This window comes from Magnolia sinica, chromosome 7 (assembly GCF_029962835.1).
Source record: "Magnolia sinica isolate HGM2019 chromosome 7, MsV1, whole genome shotgun sequence".
Classification (NCBI taxonomy): Eukaryota; Viridiplantae; Streptophyta; class Magnoliopsida; order Magnoliales; family Magnoliaceae; genus Magnolia; species Magnolia sinica.
This window is the reverse complement of record NC_080579.1, coordinates 5,330,467-5,349,707: the sequence shown is the minus strand read 5'-3', so window position 1 is coordinate 5,349,707 and position 19,241 is coordinate 5,330,467. Positions and strand designations below refer to the sequence as shown.

At 39.9% G+C, this 19,241-nt stretch overlaps 2 protein-coding genes across 4 annotated transcripts; both read left to right on the top strand.

Moving 5' to 3' along the window:
* The first annotated feature begins 2,014 nt into the window (after positions 1–2,014).
* Positions 2,015–3,208, top strand: LOC131251923 (putative disease resistance protein RGA3). Its single transcript, XM_058252914.1, has one exon. The coding sequence runs from the start codon at positions 2,015–2,017 to the stop codon at positions 3,206–3,208; it is 1,194 nt and encodes a 397-aa protein (XP_058108897.1).
* Positions 3,209–12,276: 9,068 nt separating this feature from the next.
* Positions 12,277–18,985, top strand: LOC131250925 (basic leucine zipper 23-like). 3 transcript variants are annotated; one of them, XM_058251319.1, is made up of 2 exons: positions 12,277–12,347; positions 13,050–14,463. In XM_058251319.1, exon 2 carries the CDS (start codon positions 13,303–13,305, stop codon positions 14,104–14,106), a length of 804 nt encoding a protein of 267 aa, XP_058107302.1. In that variant the 5' UTR covers positions 12,277–12,347; positions 13,050–13,302; the 3' UTR covers positions 14,107–14,463. The 3 variants fall into 3 exon arrangements, with proteins under 3 accessions (XP_058107302.1, XP_058107303.1, XP_058107304.1); XM_058251320.1 differs by adding an exon at positions 18,837–18,985 and having other exon boundaries at positions 12,283–14,140; XM_058251321.1 differs by adding an exon at positions 17,898–18,104 and having other exon boundaries at positions 12,283–14,140.
* The last annotated feature ends 256 nt before the right edge of the window (positions 18,986–19,241 follow it).

Below are 19,241 nucleotides of genomic sequence, written 5' to 3'. Positions count from 1 at the left end.
TTTTTATAAAAAATAAAAAATAAAAAAAAATAAATTAAATTAAATTTCCTTCTATATACATGCTTTTTCATGATTTAATAGTAGCCATTCTTTTTTCTAATCCATGGATGGGATAGATATGGTTTAATAAAAGTCCATGATTTACCCTTAGTTTTGTAGCCACTTTTCGTGAGCCATGGATTGGATGGTTAGGATTGCCTAACCAAAGTAACTCCTTAGAATCATTAAGCAATCCATGATGGTCCACAACAAATAGATTGGTCAAATTCTTGACTGGATCTATTTTTATGAATGATCTTGATGTAGAGCGGGTCACGGACACTTTAATGTCCAAGGTGGACCAGAGAAGGCGCGATCGGGGGCAGAAGTGATCATGATCGTCAGAACCTTAAAACAAGCATATGTCACAAATTGGAATGAGTTATTCGATATACCATATTTGATTTTCGGTAGGAGAAACTACTTTAGCCACCAACCCCGCTATTCCAGGTTGCCTATGCTGAATTTACGACATTCCATCAGATCGAGGTCGAAAATCCCTTTTAATTTTGTTTTTATTATTTATAGTAAGTTTTAATTTGATTATAACTCTTGATCCGTTGAGCTTTAGGGTTCCTGCCCAACATGAAAAGGGCTTAGAAAATTTAGGAGAATAACGTGGTTAGGCGAAATTTGACACTAACTATTTTTGGCCGCTAGTAAAAATAATTGACCTTCTATAAAATAGTAAGTTTACAATTTATAATAAGTCACGAATTTTAGGGAGAGTTTGAGTTGGAGTTTGATTAGAGATATATTCCTAAGTTTTTTATTACTATTTAAAGGATTGTAAATTCATTTTTATTTTTTATATCATTGATCAATTTATTTCAAATTATTAGAAATTATTTTCCATTTCTTCACTTGTGGACTCGAGGAATCTCTGCGAGGAGTCCAGAGAAACTCATGGATTCGTAGTTATCCCTGAGGAAGACGGTGAACGGCGTGATTACGTCCATCCTTGCATCAGATCTTGACCGTCCATACCAGAAGGTCAGAAATCAAGTTGTTAATATAGTCAGATTATGGTGATATATGAATGGTATCGTATGAAATTGCTGTTAAACCCAATACACCGGAGCATTTCTCTGTTCTAAAATTCAGTGTTGTATATCTAAAAACCGACTAGGAGAAAAAAATAATAGAACATAAAAAGAGGAGAAGATACTAACACGTTTCCTTTGTTTATTTTTTCGCTTCTCCTCCTTGTTGCAAATTAGTAGAAAAGGCATTCCATTGACTAAAAATAACGTAGATTTCACACAAACTCTTACTTGTCTATGAGACCTCCCTCTCAACCTCGCAAAACACTTTCTCAGTCTTCCCATCTGATACCCAAAAGCAGGAACAATGGCAGTGGCTGCACTAGTCTCAATTGTACTGGAGAACTTGAAGACCATCCTCCAAAATGAGGTGTCATTGTTGATAGGCGTAAAAGAACAGATCGAAAGACTTTCAACTCAATTCAGAACAATTCAAGCAGTGCTTGAAGATGCGGAGTCACGGCGAGTGAAGGACAATGCAGTGATGATTTGTTTGGAGAAGCTCAAAGACGTAGCCTACGACGAACACTTCCTTTAGGCGTTTACAGAGACAAGTAATTTAAACATGAAAATATGAATACAAATCTCCATAAAATCTGCTGCTGCCGATATCCTTCAACGTCTCTCCATTGATTGAGGCCATATCACCTCCATTGATTGAGGCCTTATCGCCAACCTCATAACCTCCATCGATTAAGGCCTTATCACCTCCACTGATTGAGGCCTTGTCACCTCCACTGATTGAGACCTTATCACCAATCTCATCACCTCCACTGATTAAGGCTTTATCACCTCCACTTATTGAGGCCTTATCACCAACCCTATCACCTCCACTGATTAAGGCCTTATCACTTCCACTGATTAAGGCCCTATCACCTCCACTGATTGAGGCGATAGTTGCTGAGTTGTGACGAGTGAAGGACAATGCAGTGATGATTTGTTTGGAGAAGCTCAAAGACGTAGCCTACGACGTCGATGACATACTAGACGAGTGGAGGACAGAAGCTCTCAGATCACAAGCCGATCGAGGCGACAGAGGAGGCTGTTTCAATAAGACAAATGTAAGAAAATTCCTCTCGCTTCTTTCTTGCTTCAACTATATTCAGTTACGCCACGATGTTGGGAATAAGATAAACGATGCGTGGAGACGATTAGATGATCTCGCTAAAGAAGTGACTAGTTTGGGCCTGAGAGTAGATAGTGGCGAGAGGGAGAGAGCAGACGGCGAAGTGAGAAGGCATGAATTCAGAGATAGAGAAATGGGCTCCCAAGTAGATAAATCCTCCATTGTTGGCAGAGAACATGAAAAAGATGAAATCATCAGGTTGCTGACAAAGGGGAGATCAAGAGAGGTAAAAGAGGTGCCTGTCGTTATTTCCATCGTTGGTGTAGGGGGCTTAGGCAAGACCACGCTCGCCCAGCTCGCCTACAACGATGAGGAAGTGAAGGGGCATTTCAATATGAGAATGTGGGTCTGTGTTTCAGAGGATTTTGATGTGAGCCGGATTACAAAATCAATGATAGAGTCTGCAACCGGGTCTACTTGTGGGCTGCTAGATTTAGCCCCATTGCAAGATCGCCTCGGTGGTATGTTGCACGAAAGCCGATTCTTGCTTGTGCTTAATGATATTTGGAGCAATGATGGTGAGATTTGGGATAAACTGAGACTTCCTTTCCAAGCTGGTGCATTGGGGAGTCGAAACGTTGTAACCACTCGTAGAGAAGATGTTGCATGGGCGATGGCAAACACCCACATGCTAAGATTGGGTGTTTTACCCAACGAGCATTGCTGGTCATTGTTCAGTCGTCGAGCTTTTGCACATCGGAGCATCGAAGAGCGTTCTGAGTTGGAAGAGATTGGATGGGGAATTGTAAAGAAATGCGGCGGTCTGCCTCTGGCAGCGAAGACAATAGGGAGTGCCATGTGCTCGAGAAGGACAAGAAGCAAGTGGGAGCTTGTCTTGGAAAATGAAGCATGGAAGTTAGTTTACATCTTGGAAGGAATTTTACCAGCTTCGTTACTCAGCTACTATGACTTGCCTCCTGCTCAGAAGCACTGCTTCACCTATTTCTCTATCTTTCCGAAAGATTGGGTGATAGAGAAGGATGTGATAGTCAAGCTATGAGTAGCCCAAGGTTTCATCCATTCCGACGGAATTGAAGATAGGGATGCGATTGGTGGACAGTATTTTGATGAGTTGTTAAGCCGCTCGTTACTTCAAGATCGAGAATGGGAGTATGGTAAAACTTACAAGATGCATGATATGGTTCATGATCTCGCCCGGTTTCTCACGAAAGGTGATTGTTCAGTTATTCACATTGAAAAGCCAGACTTGAATCTGAGACAGACCCGCCATTGTTTGCTACTTTGCAGTGATCAAGTAGTAATGAATTCAGCTAAAGTGCAAGAAACCGGCATGTCGCGGGAATACATTATTAGAAACCATCATTTTCGTCGTGGTATTGACAAAGTAGCACTAATTCCAGACAACTTGTATGAATCCGACAAGCTTTGGACGCTCATAATCGTTACGAGGCCAGGTATGCCAGTAGCCCTATGTGATTTATTTGATCATATGAAACATCTTAGAGTATTAGATTTGTGTGGAACTGGAATTGTAATATTACCTCAGACAATAGGGAAATTGAAGCATTTAAGATGTCTTGATTTGTCTGGAACGTCCATGTACGAGTTGCCTGAAGTAATTTGTAATTTATTTAACTTAAGAGTCACTGAGACTCAATGACTGTACAGTCCTCAAGAAGCTACCCAAAGGGTTAGGGAAAATGATTAACCTGAGACATCTAGAATTTGAAGGCGCCCATAAGCTGGAGTACTTACCTGAGAGGATAGGGAGACTAACTGCTCTTCAGACATTAACATGCTTCATTGTAAATGGCAACCATGGTGTGGGTGGATGTGATTTAGGAGAGCTAAAACACCTTAACCTTCTTCAGGGAAGCCTTAGAATAAGCGAATTGCAAGACGTGTCGAGCCAGGAGGAAGCTAGGAAAGCAGAATTGTATAGGAAGAGGTACCTTCATACTCGTGTTACGCTACAATTACCTCGCATATCGCAGATATATGGAAGTAGTGGAAGATGAAGAGAAGAGGAGAGTGGAAGGTGTGATCGAAGAACTTCGGCCGCATACAAACTTGAAACAGTTGCTGATATATGGTTACCAAGGTTCCAAGTTTCCTGAATGGATGGGGGATTCTTCATTCTCTAATCTAATCAGGGTGGAATTGTTTGATTGTACTGAGTATGAAAGATTACCAGCTCTGTGGAATCTACCTACGCTTCGAGTATTGGAAATCAGTAGGTGTCCGCTCTTGGCTGAGAGGTACCAGAAGGGAGGAGAAGACTGGCATAAGATTTCCCACATCCATCGTATCAAGATTGATGATAAGGCGTGGTGAGCATCTGCTGGCATTTGAAGGCACTCCCACATGAATTTCTTTCTCCATTTTCTCTTTAATTTTTCCAGCCCGGCGACATCATGCCACTGCATCTCCCCGCGCCACAAGAAAAAGACTCCATGCCGAGTTATGTTTCGGTTTTTGAGCCATGTGTTTGTTTGTTTTTTTTTTTTTTGCTGAATTATCTATGTTTCTTGTTTTTATTTTCATTTTAACATGTAGTTGTTGTTGTAATAAGATAGTCTCAATGAAGACCATATTGTGAAATTTGTATTGTATTCTATTTCATTAAGAACATAGACAATGTGGATGCCCTTCGAATTTGGCTGGGGTTGCTGCTCTTCGGGCCCTGGTTAGTCTTGTGGGACTTGTGAAATGCAGTACAGGTTGCGTTTCAATCTTTTCTTCATCTTTCTTTATGGCCTCAAGACTTTTAAAATATGTGAGGCCTTTTTCTTTTTGTGGGGTTATCCGAAATGTTTGTAAAGCCATTCTTTTGAGCAATAAAGTTACATGTAGGCTGTTTGATTTTCTTATCACAGCATCAGTGATGTAGAGCAGGTCGTGGGCAGTTTCATGGCCAAGATGGATCATAAAAGGCCCGGTCGATGACAAAAGTGATACAGACCGTTGGACCTTAGATCGGGCGTATCTCACAATCCGGAATGAGTTATTGGGCGTAAAATATATGATTTTGAGGTAGAACGAGCTACTTTAGCCAACCAACCCTGCTACGCCGGGTTGCGCAAGCCAAATTTGTGAAATAGCCCTGGATTGATGGTCGTTTCCTTATTTTAATTCCATTTTTACTATAAATAGCAAGTTTTAGTTTGATTATAACTCTTCATCCGTTGGGCTCTAAGAGTTGCAAATTAGGAGAAACAAATAGGACACTTACTATTTTTGGCCAAAAACCTTGCGCACTAGTAGACATCACGACTGTCTATAAATAGTAAGTTTACTAAAGTTGCGAATTCTAGGAGTTTTAGTTGTAGTTTACTTCTGATTTCTCTCCCTTTAAAGGGTTGTGAACTCGTTTATTTTATTCATTAATCATTTTCAAATTTTATAGAATTTATTTTTTATTTTGTTTGTTTTCTTTCTCATGGATTCAAGATTACTCTGTGAGGAGCCTAGAGAAGTTCCGTGGATTCAGAACAGTTATCCTCTTGAGGGAGACAGTGCTCGACCTCATCACATTCATCCTCGCATCAATCAACAATGATGTGGACCAATCACAGCAATGATGTGGACCAATCACAATGCATGAAAATTTAAATATAAAAAATTAAAAAAAAAAAAAAAAAAAAAAAAAAACCCTGTCTAGGAAAAGCAGAGGATACTATTGTTACTTACACTTATATTTTCTCTTCTTATTTTAAAGCTGACAATGACAAGGTTAAACTTTTTAGAGTAAATGAATGGAAAAAATTGGGGACACAAAAAACTGTAGGGTCCATCATGATTTGTAGATCATATCCATGCCGTCCTTTCATTCCACCGGCTCATTTTAGGGCATGAGCCCAAAAATGAGGCAATCTAAAGCTCAAGCGAACCACACCACATTAAAAAGTGGGAATTGAACCCTCACTGTTGATAATTGCTTGGGGGTTACAGAAATTTTGGAATAAACTGATTTTTTTATTTTTTATTTTTTTATCCTTTTATCAATGGTCACATATGATTTTAATAACAAGTCGGAAGGCAAAAATAAATGTCTAATGTGGACTATAGAAATACATTGACTTTAACCGGTTGAGGTCATACCACTTTTGTATTAAAAAAAACATAATGGATGAGAATATATTGGAGTGGGAGATTTGCACACATCTATAAGAGATCTAAAATTATAGAAATGGCTGCAATTTCCAAGTGCACTTGGCAATTCTCTTCAATATGGTGGGGTCCCCAGAAAGATCTGACTCCTGAGTGGTCCATACCACAGGAAACAGTAGGAGTGAAGTCGCCACGTTGAAACCTTCTTTGGGCCCTTTATATCCCATCCAACCCAATCACAAGGTGATTCCCACCAAGATGAAAGAAAAAACAGATATCAGCCTCATCCAATACTTCTATGGCCCAATACAGTTTCAGTGGTGGGGTCCTCATTTCCATTGTTTCTTATTGTGTGGCATATTGGACTATGATAACAGAATCATTTTTTTTTTCTGTGTAGCTGACATCATGTAGCATTATTAATGGACGACTTTGATGTCACACAAATATCACAGTCAGCCCTACAGAGGGAAGCGGATTGGCTGGTGTAGCACACACCACCGACCTGGCTGGTGTGTCAACGTCACCAAGTTCTGTGGGTCCCATCATGAAGTATGAATTATATCCAAACCGTCAGTCCACTCGGTGAGCTGATCCTAAGGCTTGAGCCTAAATATAAGATAGATTCAAATATCAAGTGAACCACACTGTAAAAAGCAGTGGGGGATTGAACATCTACCATCGAAACTCTTTTGGGGTCACAGAAATTTTGCATCAATATAATTTATTTTTTTTTCCGCTTCGTCAAGGACTACGTGACCTTATGAATAGATTAGATGGAAAATAAACATTATGGTGGGCCCTATGAATATTTTAATAGTGAGAATAGTTGTCCTTACTGTTATTTGTGGTGTGGTCCACTTGAGCTTTGCGTATGACTCAGATTTTGGAACAATGTCTAAAATGATCTAGGTTGTACAACGGTTTCAAAGGAGATCAAAGTTACATGGCCCAACAATGATTTATTTATTATATCCATACCATTCATCCATTTGGCGAGATCATTTTACTACATGATCTCAAAAATGAGTTGTATCCAAAGCTCAAGTTGACCACACCACAAATAGCATTGGGACAATGACTCTGACCAGTGCAACATTCGAAGGGCCCACCATAACATTTATTTTCCATCTAATCTATTCATGAGGTTACAAAGACCTGGATGAAGAGGAAAAACAAATATCATATTGATTCAAAACTTATGTGACACCCAAAATGGTTTCATTGGTAGGAGTTCAATCCCCCACTGCCTTTTGCAGTGTGATCCCCCATTCATGCGGCTTACTGTTTATATAGGATATCAAGCAATGGAGAATCAAACTACAACAGACTCTTAGGATCCGCGGCTTACTATTTATAGATAGTTATAATGTCTACTAGTACGCTAAAAGAATGGAGTAGGCTTTGCCCAATCCGAACACAAAACGAGTCAAGTTCGAGTTATCTAGTAACTCGACCCGAAACTCGATCCATCAGACTTAACCCGATCCATCAGACTTGACCGAATCCGAAACTTGACTCGACTCGGGTTGTCAAGTAGGGTGTGTGTGTGTGTGTGTGTGTGTGTGTGTGTGTGTATAAAACTAATTCATAATCCTCTCTACACTACCCGCCACACGTCTCGATTCGAAAAAACCCAACCCCTTCTTGTCTGGCACCCATCGGCCATCCCGTCCCGTTTGACAGGCGGCAGCAACCCTCTGGCCATCCTCCTCCTCCTCCTCCTCCTCTCTCTCTCTCTCTCTCTCTCTCTCTCTCTCCCATCCGGCAGGTGGAAGCCAACAGCCCATCAGTTGCATCTGTCTATTATTATTATTATTATTATTATTATTATTTTAAATGTTAAGAGGATGGACCACACAAAGGAAATGGTGGAGATGGAAGCGAGTTGCGGACTAAGTAAACTTTATGAGGTCCACCATTTTATCTCCAAAATTGAAACATATCCAATGCTCAAGTGTCACACACAGGAAATGGTGGAGAAATAATGTCCACCGTTGCAACCTGAGTCGTAGACCTAGTTGATTTTTATAACCCAACCCGGTGACCCGATCCAAATCGGTGCCAACTCGATCCAAGTCAGTATTTCTAACCAAGTTGGACTTGGTTCGAATCATCCCAGCCCAGACCACTCGGTACCAAGTCGCATTGAGTTCGGGTTAGGCCTTTTTCAAAACCAGATCGAGTCAGGTTTGACCTAACTTGGTCTTACTCGACTCGGTGCCCACCTCTAAATTAACACATACCTCATGATGTGACCCACAAAACTTGGTAACGCCGACACATCAACCAGGTCGATGGTGTATGGTACACCTACCGATACGCTTCCTCCCGTGTTGCACCAGCTTCCTACACCTGCAATACAGGCTTGGACTCCCATCTCTTACTGGACTTAAAAAATAAACAAAAACAAAAAATAAAAATTAAAAAACCTTTGATACTTGGCCAAGCTCGATGGATGATGCACGCATTTACGTAATTGCACATGCGGAGTATAAGTAATTCATGTCAAATCATCTAAATTATTTACCCCAATTAATTAATGTACCATTAACCAAAATGTACGGCTTATTTGATTTTCTAAATAATATATTAGTAGTCACTTATTAAACAATTAAAATAAAAAAAATAAAAAAATAAAAATTTACAGCCAATGATCTTATTGAAGTGCTTCCATTGGAAATTTCTAATCACTGAAGTCATTGAAGACATGCTGCACTTTTGTTGGGCCACATATAACTATTTTTGGCAACTCAGCTGGACGCGGATTGCATGGTGACCCTGCCACCAACACCAACCTCCGTGGTGTCAGGACACTGTAGGGCCCACCGTGATGTATGTATTTTATCCACGCTGGTCATCCTTTTTGCAACCTCATTTTAGGCCTTGAAATCAAAATTGAACCATATCAGAAGCTAAAGTGGACCACACCACAGGAAAGAGTGGGATAATGACATCCACCGTTGAAACCTTCCTAGGGTGCGTAGTGATTTTTATTTGTTATCCAACCTGTTCATGAGGTCACACAGACCTGGACGGAGGGAAAATACAAATATCAGCTTGATCCAAAACTTCTTTAGCCATACAGAAGTTTTCAACGGTAGGCATAATATCCCCACTTTTTTGTGTGGTGTGGTCCACTTGAGCTTCTGATATGATTCAATTTTTTGATCATGGCATAAAATGATCTGAAAAAAAGTATGGATGGCATGGATAAAGTACATAGATCATATTGGGCCCCACAGACTCCTACCATCACGTAGGTCAGTGCTAAGATTCTAATCTGGGCTGTCCAAACTCTGCACTTTGGGCCAAAGTCCAGATAGAGTGTAACCTAGAACTTAAGAATCCAACAACACCCATCAACGGACCAGTGGCCATCTAATGGACGCTGAAAAAGAAAGAGGCCAGCCATCCAATTTCAACGACATGAAAACATATGGTTAAGATCATTCAATCAATTTGATTCTCAGCCATGTGTCATCCACAACAATAATCACAAATTGGATGGTACAGATTGGCCCACGTGTGTGTCATGGTTCATCACCGGCCTATCTATTTACATGCCTCGAATTAAATTCACGGCTTGGCTCACGGCCCGAAAGTTTGGCCCAATCCCATCCATTTATTTATTAGACCTGGAAATCAATCCCAAGCCCTTAAAAATCAGACCCCAGCTTGCTTGTGAGGTAACGGGGAACTGCTTAATACTCTGGCAAAGTATAGCGCTTGATACGTGGGCTCTCATATATTGTGCACGCAACGGGCCTGGCCTACAGACCGGGCTTATTCAAATTTTTATTTACCCAGGCCCGACCTGGCCCATGACGCAGGGGACGTGAGGTCCAGCAAGTTCACAACCCTTTAGATAGGATATCAAGCAACGGAGAATCAAACTACAACCCCCACTGCCTTTTGCAGTGTGATCCCCCATTCATGCGGCTTACTGTTTATATAGGATATCAAGCAATGGAGAATCAAACTACAACAGACTCTTAGGATCCGCAAATTCATAAGTGTCCTATTTGAATACACCAAGCTGTTTTCATGTTCGAAGCTTACCGTTTGTAGTAAAAACTGAATTAAAATAAGGAAACTGTCGGTATTTTGCAAATCTAGCTTGGGCAACATGGCGTAGCAGGGTTGGTTGGCTAAAGTAGCTCGTTCTACCTAAAATCATATATTTTATGTCCGATAACTCTTACCAAATTATGAAATACCTTGATTTAAGGTCCGATGGTTCAGATCGCCGGGCCTTTTTCTTATTCATCTTAGCCATATAACTAACCGCGACCCTCTCTACATCAACCCACTGTGTTGTCTGTGTGATATCCACTCCGTCCATCAGTTTCTACATCCCATTTTAAATTATAAGCCCAAAAATAAAATAGATCTACAACTCGGACCACACTAGGGAATATAGAGGATAAGGAGTCACCCATCATTTGAACTTTCCAGGAGCCCACGGTAATGTTTAATGCATCCAACCGTTCATCAGGTGACTCCCACAGAGATGAAGGGATGAAATGAAAACTTAAATATGCCCCTGAAAGTTCTTCATTGATGGCATTCAATCTCCACTGTTTCTTGTTGTGTGGCCCATTTGAGTATTGCATCAGCCTGATTTTTGAGGTCGTGGCCAAACATGAGCTGTTACCACCGATGGACGGAGTGGATATACACAGACATCATCCCTTCACCACCAATTAAACCGATTAAACTGTGGAAATTGTATCTAAGATACAGTACAGAAATCAGATTATGATTAGTTGAACAACCTCAACCTCTGATACGTTGACACTTGCTTGTTGAAAGAGGATCATTGGAAAATTTTCATTTTGAACCGTCCGATAATTGGCCACTAATGTTAATAGCCAGATAATCAAATAAACATAATATTTTTTATTTATTGCATCTAAACTGATACCCGTAGTTTGAACTGTTTAATTTGAATTACCTATCTGCCACATTTGCAGTTTCTAAGTTCCTGTGTATCATCCATCACAGTCACCCAGAGTATCAAAGTCTTTCTCTCTTTTCAGAAGACTTGGCCTGGAGTTTGTAGTCGGATGTTTGTTTGCCATACCTCTTCAAATAGTGGTCTCATCCACCGTACACTTCACATACGCGTAGATCGATCTAGACCGTTCAATGATCTACATGTCAAAGATGGAATGTACTAGAAAAAAACCTTGCTGGTTGAATGTCTTAACCAGTCTGAATTCTTCTGTTAAATTTGGACCGTTGAAATATTGGACCATTTTTCTTTGTTAATTTCCCACTGTATTGAAATATATTGAACGGTTAGAATTGGCGTGTTTTATGCTCCAATCCAAAAGGGATTTCGTTGGGGTGGGCCTGGATTGGCGTAAGTATGCAAAGTCTAGATGTCACCACAATTTAATAAGGTGTGTAAAACGCACACGCGAGAAACTCTTCATTCCATTTGAAAACAACCCTTCAAGGTAGTTGACAATTTAGAAGACCGAAGATAAAGGCATCGTCTGATACTCTAAAAGGAGCACGTATATCATACACATGCACACCTCCACTACACACGTGGCACACATGTAAATCAATCGAACCGTCCAAATCATTAAACCCACAAAAGGAGATGTAACGAGAATTCACTGTGATTCTAAACAGTCTTGTGGGTGGCCGTCGAATCGGCAATCCAACGGTCCAAAACCAACCATCAATATCAGAGTAGAACAGTATCTCCTGGAGTACACAAATTCAAAAGCACACCTGTCGTGTAATCTCAGCCGTTACTTCTGTTTCCTTTTGAAGATCACACTAATTAGACGGTGATGATCTCCATCCTCCGTGGGGGCAACTAGGTGGACGGTCCAAATGATCTTGCCACGTGGATATCACCACTTTTTTTTGTCGATGCCGGTGTGGCCCACCATCAGACTTTTTGTATCAATGATGCCACGTGGCAGTTCAGTGTATCATATAAATTCCCAACTGTAAATCACATAAAAGGAGGATTAGAGAGAGTGGGAGAGGGGAATGCTGGAATTCAAAGACGCTTTCAAATCCAAAGATTTTTTTTCCAAAATCAGGTACTTTAAATCTTCAGAAAATGAAGAGGAATCCTTCTTTCTCATATTCAATCAAAACCATGATCTTGCTTTTTCCATATTCTGCCAAAAAAGCTCTCTTTTCTGCAATCATTTGCCCCCACTTGATGCAAAGATTCCTTTCTGCACTGGATGGTTCAACATCAAGCTCTCGTCTAGATGCTTTTGATTTTGACTTTTTGGGACGAATCTTCATCTGGGTAGTCTTTTAATTTTAAAAAGAGATGATTTTTATTGAAATATTCTGCAATTTTTGGGTGAGATTTGGTTTTTTCTCTGTATTTTAGCAGTTGATGTTTAGTGGATTTCTTGTATTTCTGTTTTTATCTGAATTTATGCTATGGTAGTTGATGGATTTTTATTCCGCTAGTATTTTGATATTAAAAAAATAATAATTAAAAAAAAATCTGATTTTCATTGAAATATCCTGCAAATTTTTTAGGTGAGATTTGGATTTTTCTGTGTTTTGGCATTTGAATTTTAGTGGGTTTTTTGTGTTTCTGTTTTTATGTGAATTCATGGGATGTTATTTGGTGGATTTCTATTATGGTGGGTCTAGATCAACTACAGTGAACACGAATTCGTGCTGAAAACTGGCAGTTTCTTTTTATATTTCTTTTTAGTTATGGAATTTGGTGATCTGGGTTCTTGTTGAATTGTGTTCAAATTTTGAATTTTGCAGAGGATTGAGAATCTCAGTTGATTTGCAATTTGGGTTCATTGACTGTAGTTAGCACAGGTTTCATCCGAAATGGCTGTTCCATCTTGTGTTTCTGTTCATCTATGGAATTTCCATATTCTGTTCTGTTTGAATACAGATTCCTAAAATGTGCTAAGGATTACAGATCGTTGTCTGATTGGAAGTCGGGTTTGGATATTTTTAGTTTTGCATGTGCTGTTTGGAAATCCATGTGATGATCGATTGAAAGAACAGAACATGGATGATGGAGAAGTTGAGCTTTCGGAGCATGGGTTGTTACCAAATCCCAATATCCATGAATCAACACCCGTCGACTCATTTCTTGATGACTTCTTGAAGAACACACAAACATGTACACACACTCACACCTGCAACCCTCCTGGCCCTGATGCGGCTCACACACACACATGTTACCACACGCACACCCGAGTGATCTCAAGCGGAGATGACGATGGGCCGAGTGAGAAACAGCAATCTGTTCTGAAGTCTAGAAAGCCTTCGGGAAATAGAGAGGCAGTAAGGAAGTATAGGGAGAAGAAGAAGGCCCACACTGCGTACTTAGAAGAGGAAGTTAAGAAACTTCGCCTGTTAAATCAGCAACTGTTGAGAAAATTGCAGGGCCAAGCGATGCTCGAAGCTGAGGTGATTAGGCTGCGGACGCTCCTTTTAGATGTGAGAGGAAAGATCGATGCCGAGTTGGGTGTTTTCCCATTTCAAAAGCAGTGTAATGGTAGTAGTTTTAAGGAAAGGGATTGCAGTCTTCAATCCATTGATGCAGGTGCAAGTCTTCAGTGTGGGACTGACGTTCCATGCCTCCATCCACAAATGGGGATGTCCTCATCACTGGCTGGGATTGGTGGAAATGGGAAGATGTTCAATTGGGAAGGAAGCTGCGAACCTGCAATAGTGGACTGTCGGGATAACCCAAATGGGGTTATGGGGCAGGATGTTGTGAATGCTGAAGCTCGCCTTGATTGCATGATGCCAACTTCCATGGACATGATGGGGAGTTTAGTCTCATCTGCTTCTCCAGATGAATGATGGAGGGAAACTTTGGTTGAATCATATCCGAGAGGTACTTTTTTATGCTGTAAGTCACTAGCAAGCTGAGAAATTTTCATATCTATCTTCTTGCTTTGATGTTTTGTAGATTTCATCATCTTATAGACTGCTACATCCATATGGTAATAGCATGCAAAGCTAGTTTCCTCCATAGAAAATATGGCATGATACTAATTCATATCGATAGAAGTTTGTAATCTCCTAGGTCGCATTTGGTTTGGATATCTTATTACCTTTCACCAAATGATGTAGCGATGGAGACTCGGCATGTAAATAAGACCGTTTTTGGTTTTTGATGAATGTACAGAAAAATATATTATCTTTTCATACTTTCAATTCTTCAGTGCAGGATGTGATATTGCTATAGATGGGTATGGTTTGTGAAATTGAAGCCTACAGGGAAGAGAGAGAGAGAGGGAAGAGAGAGAGAGAGAGAGAGAGAGAGAGAGAGAGAGAGAGAGAGAGAGAGAGCTGATGTTGCTTTCGGATGCACTCGAATTGAATTACAAATGTTCATTTTAATTGAGAGGAGAGGACCTGAGAAAAGGGTTTCCTAGTATTGTCTCTTTAGTTATTTCTACTACAGTTGCATGCCATCTCAGAATCTGTTTTTGAGCTGTTTATCACAGTTATAAAAACCCAAAAACTCTACTCAACTCAATGTCCATCTGGATCAAGTGGACTCAAAGACTCAACCCAACTTGACTTGATCGGTAATTTCTATAAATTAAAATACTAGGGATTAGGAAAAGAATATTTAAAACTAGTTATGTTGAATAAGTATTATAAAATAATTAATATAAAAATAAGTAGTAATAACTTTTTGGTGGAGAATTGGATTTCACAAGGGTCTTATGTTTGATTCCCCCTCTTACTCTTTTTATTTTGATTAAGCAGTGTCTTGACAAGGCAAGTGACTCAGCCTGAGTAACTGTGAGTCGTGTCAAGTCAAGCAAGTTAGCAAGACAATTCAACGAGTCTGCCTGAGTCAGGGCCGAATCATCTCAAAAGCAAGTTTCATGATGACTGAGCCCTAATTCTTGCCATTCTAGTTGACTTGGGCAAGTTTCAATTCGATTTAGTGAGTTTTAGAATTATGGTTCATCATACTCTTGCAATCATGTATGTTTTAGACCTGGAAGTATCGACACTATTCTTTGAATATTAGAACTTCTGCATTCCCCTTTTGTTATTTTTTACACACGCCTTTACTCGAATAGGCATGTTACTCCTAATTTTGGGTGCATTACAGATTTGTAAAATGTAATCCATGTCGAATTAACGGAATAGAATCCATCCTTCCAAGCTTAACAAATATTGTATTATTAGAGTCGTCAAAGGTTCTTTTCCGTACATATCTTGGTATGCTACTGAGTTTTACTCATGTGTGACTATTGAACAAAGATATTTCTATTCTTAGATAAGCATATGTATTATTAGGCATTTGTCACTATCACTGTCTTGCTGTGGGTTGTAGGTACAACCAATTCCAAATCTAGTTAAAGACAAACTTTGATGAACTTGGTCACAAACGACAGAGATTGCATTCTGACGTTTTCTTGTCTCTATTTGTCGCTGACATCTCCTGCCTTGCATGGGAGCATCTGCAGGTGTGGAAGTGGACCCAGCCATTGATTTAGGGGTCCTGTCAGTGGATGGCTGTGGTAGAAAATACAGTAAGTAGTGGTAAAAATGAAAAGGGTTAGCAGTCAACATTCGATAGGAAAGAAACAAAGGCTAGGAACGTCCATTTGGTGTGATTTTCTACTGCCCTATACATGGATAGGGAAACTAGATGGACAGACTGTCCAACAGCATGCTGCATTAGGGCCTGTTTGGACGCACCTTCCAAAAGGGCGTGTGAGCTGTAAACCTCTTGAGCCAAATTGGGTTTTTGGAAAATCTCCAAATTCAGTGAAAATCTTCCATGAAAGGAAGTAATTGGCCACTAGATTTGCAGACTCTTCTTTCTAGCAGTTCAGAGCATCTCTACTCTTAGCGTTGAAATTCTAGCCAACCCAATGGAGGAACCATACGCTTATATGCCTCAACTCAGCATCTGCGACATGACTAATCACAACTTCCAGATGCTATTCCTTGCCTCTATTTCTCAAGTAAAACCATTAAACACAAAATCTCTCATCCCCAAACACCATTTTTCATGACAGGGTGTTGGGTACCTGATAAGTTTCCACGGCAAAAAAATGAAACTCATCCGAAATCTATAACTCTCTAACATCGTCTTCCTTTAAAGTGTAACAAATCTCATGCAAGCCAAGATCGGCACTGAAGTTATTTCCCTACGATGATGGTGCAATTGTGATTTTTTTTTTTGTTTTTGTCAGTAGTCGAATTACGGGTTGTTTGGATGCCTGTAAAGTGCTTAAGTAGGAATCTGTTTACAGGTAATCAGATTACAGGGGCCATTTGGATGGGGGTATATCTGCCTGTAATCAGATTGCATAATGTAATCCATAATCTGAAACACGAGAAAAAATCATGTTTCAGATTATAGGTAAATGGATTTTAGGCAACAATTATAACTTTTGAAAATTTTCAAAGCAGAGAGAGTTGCGATCATCTTCCAATACTTACAAGGGGACCCAAAACGAAAGAAGAAGATGAAGAAGAAAAAAAAAAGACAAACCTCTCTCACTCTTTTTATTACCGTTGCTAGGGTTGAAACTTCTCATACATTGGGATGTTGTCAAACCTTAGTATTGTTTGAATTAATAGGTCCACCAAATGATTTTTTTTACTGTAAAAATCAGCCGCAGACTTTATTGATTTGGGTTTATCCTAATGATCTATCTTACATAAAAACTTTATGTGTCCTTTAATTATTTTTAAAGAATTTATCACTCCAAGCTATGTTGTTAGCTAATATCTAAATAAAGGTTGTAAATAAATTTCAAGTTATCCAAGCACAAACAATTATTTCCCTATAATCATATTACAACATAAAGTCAAACAGAACCACATATAAATATTTTACAGGATTACAACTTAATGACTTTACAGGCATCTGAACAACCCCTTGGCATTTTTCGTCAAGATGGGGTTTGCATTTGGATGTGGAAGCAACATTGAATTACAAAGATTTAGGGCCTGTTTGTTAATACTGAATTTTTGTACTTAACGCGGAATTTGAAAAATGTTCCATGTTTAGTGGTGTTTGTTAACGCAGAAGAAGGAAAACGCTCCACCATTTTATGTTGAAATTTTTCCGTGATGGGAGTCTAGCTTAATGGGGAATCAAGAATGCACTCTATGAATTTTTATTTTTATTTTAATCCAAAATTGTCCTTTGCCAGAGAGATTTTCTCCCTTGCGTTATACACATTCCAACTTTTAACATGGGGCACTTCTTTGAGCCCACCATGATTTATGTGTTAGATCCACACCGTCCATCAACTTTTTCAGATCATTCTAGAGCATGAGCTCAAAAATGAGGGAATCACGATTTTGATTGAGTAGATCATGTCGAGATTGACGGACACGATTCGCCCGACCCACGGGTATAAATACCAGGGGACCCATTGCAACAAGTACGCAATATCTCGCACCCTCTCACTACATTACGCAACTTAAACCCAGATTCCTTAGCCTGACTTAGGCATCGGAGGGTCCCCTGGCCAAGCCAGGGTCTCCTTTGCTCACCCTGTCTATGCAGGACTAGAGTCCGTGTGGAGTTCGCAGCATTGAGTGGAGGGTGGTCCAGATTTTGACCTCAACACACAAAAACTAATGATGTTTCCCAGTACATGTAGGGAAAAGCCGACCCTCCACTTGCTGTTATTCCACCGAGTCAAGTCAAAGGTTAGCACGGTACCTATTTGAACTTTAAAAACCCTTAAATGAATGGTAAAGAAATTACAATTTGGTTTTCTCCACTTCATTAGGGTGTGTTTGGATGTCACTCATTTTCATTTTCCATTAATCTGCAATACCACAGCCTCCACTAAAAGAAAAAGGAATTTTTTTTATTCTTTAAAAAAAAAAAAAAACAAATTGAAAGAAATCATTGTTAATAGAGTGATTGTTTGCCTCTAGCCCATGTAAATCTATGCCATATAATCAAAACCCAACCATAACCCGACTCTCCGATCACGACAAAATGGCTTTTGGTTAGATTGTAAGCCTCAAACCTTCGGTTCACTTCCGCTTCATTAGGTTGGGTTTGGGTGCAACTCATTTTCATTTTCCATTATCTGCAAAAGTGGCATTGTGTGTTGCGTGTGACCCTTTGTGGGGCCCATAGAGATGTCCATGACAAATCCATTCCGTCCATCTGTTTTGAAAGACTGAAATGGGGTAAGATTCCAAAAATCAGGCAGATCCAAAACTCATATGGGCCATACCACATGAAACGGTGGGGATTGAACTCCTGGTGGCCACAGAAGTTTTGTATCCAGATGATATTTGTTTCTGCAGTTTATCTGAGTAGTAATAATTCTATGAACAGTTTGGATGGCATATAAACACATGGTCAGCTCCAGGAAGGTTTCAACGGTGGACGTTGCTGATAGTACTGTTTTGTTGGTGTGGCCCACCTGAGTTTTGGATCCTCTCCTATCTGGCCTTTCAAAACAGATGGACCAAATGGATTTGTGAAGGACACCCACACAGCAATCTGCTCCCTTGGTTGTCCATTGATTCTAAGATTGTGGCCCCACCTTATCAATGGATTGGCCTGATTTTTGTGCCAGGAGATCTTCAGGGAATGTGGGAAACAGGAAACCCGAAAGCTGCGTTTGGATGTACAGTTGATTTTGTTTGTAATGCAAGTTGGGAGTAACATGATTGCTATGTGGAGCCAATCATTGATGTATATGCGACAGAAATCACGATTTGGTTTTCTCGCTTTTATTAGACTAACAATTTTAATTCAATATCTGTCCAAACGCACCAAAAGTAGAAGCTTTTGGGTGTTTTCGGTTGCAACAAATTTCGTGAAATATCATGAAATTTTGGGCCGAGTTTTAATGATTAATCGAAGAATTCAATGAAATTTCATGATATTAAGTGTACCCAAACGCACCGGGCGCGGATTGGATACTGACAACGTCAGTAGCCAAATCGCTACTGAAGTGACGTCACCAAGCTCCGTGGAC

Bases quoted from the DNA above. Each gene is read 5' to 3' on its own strand.
- LOC131251923 (XM_058252914.1), top strand. From the start codon at position 2,015: ATGATTTGTTTGGAGAAGCTCAAAGACGTAGCCTACGACGTCGATGAC.
- LOC131250925 (XM_058251320.1), top strand. From the start codon at position 13,303: ATGGATGATGGAGAAGTTGAGCTTTCGGAGCATGGGTTGTTACCAAAT.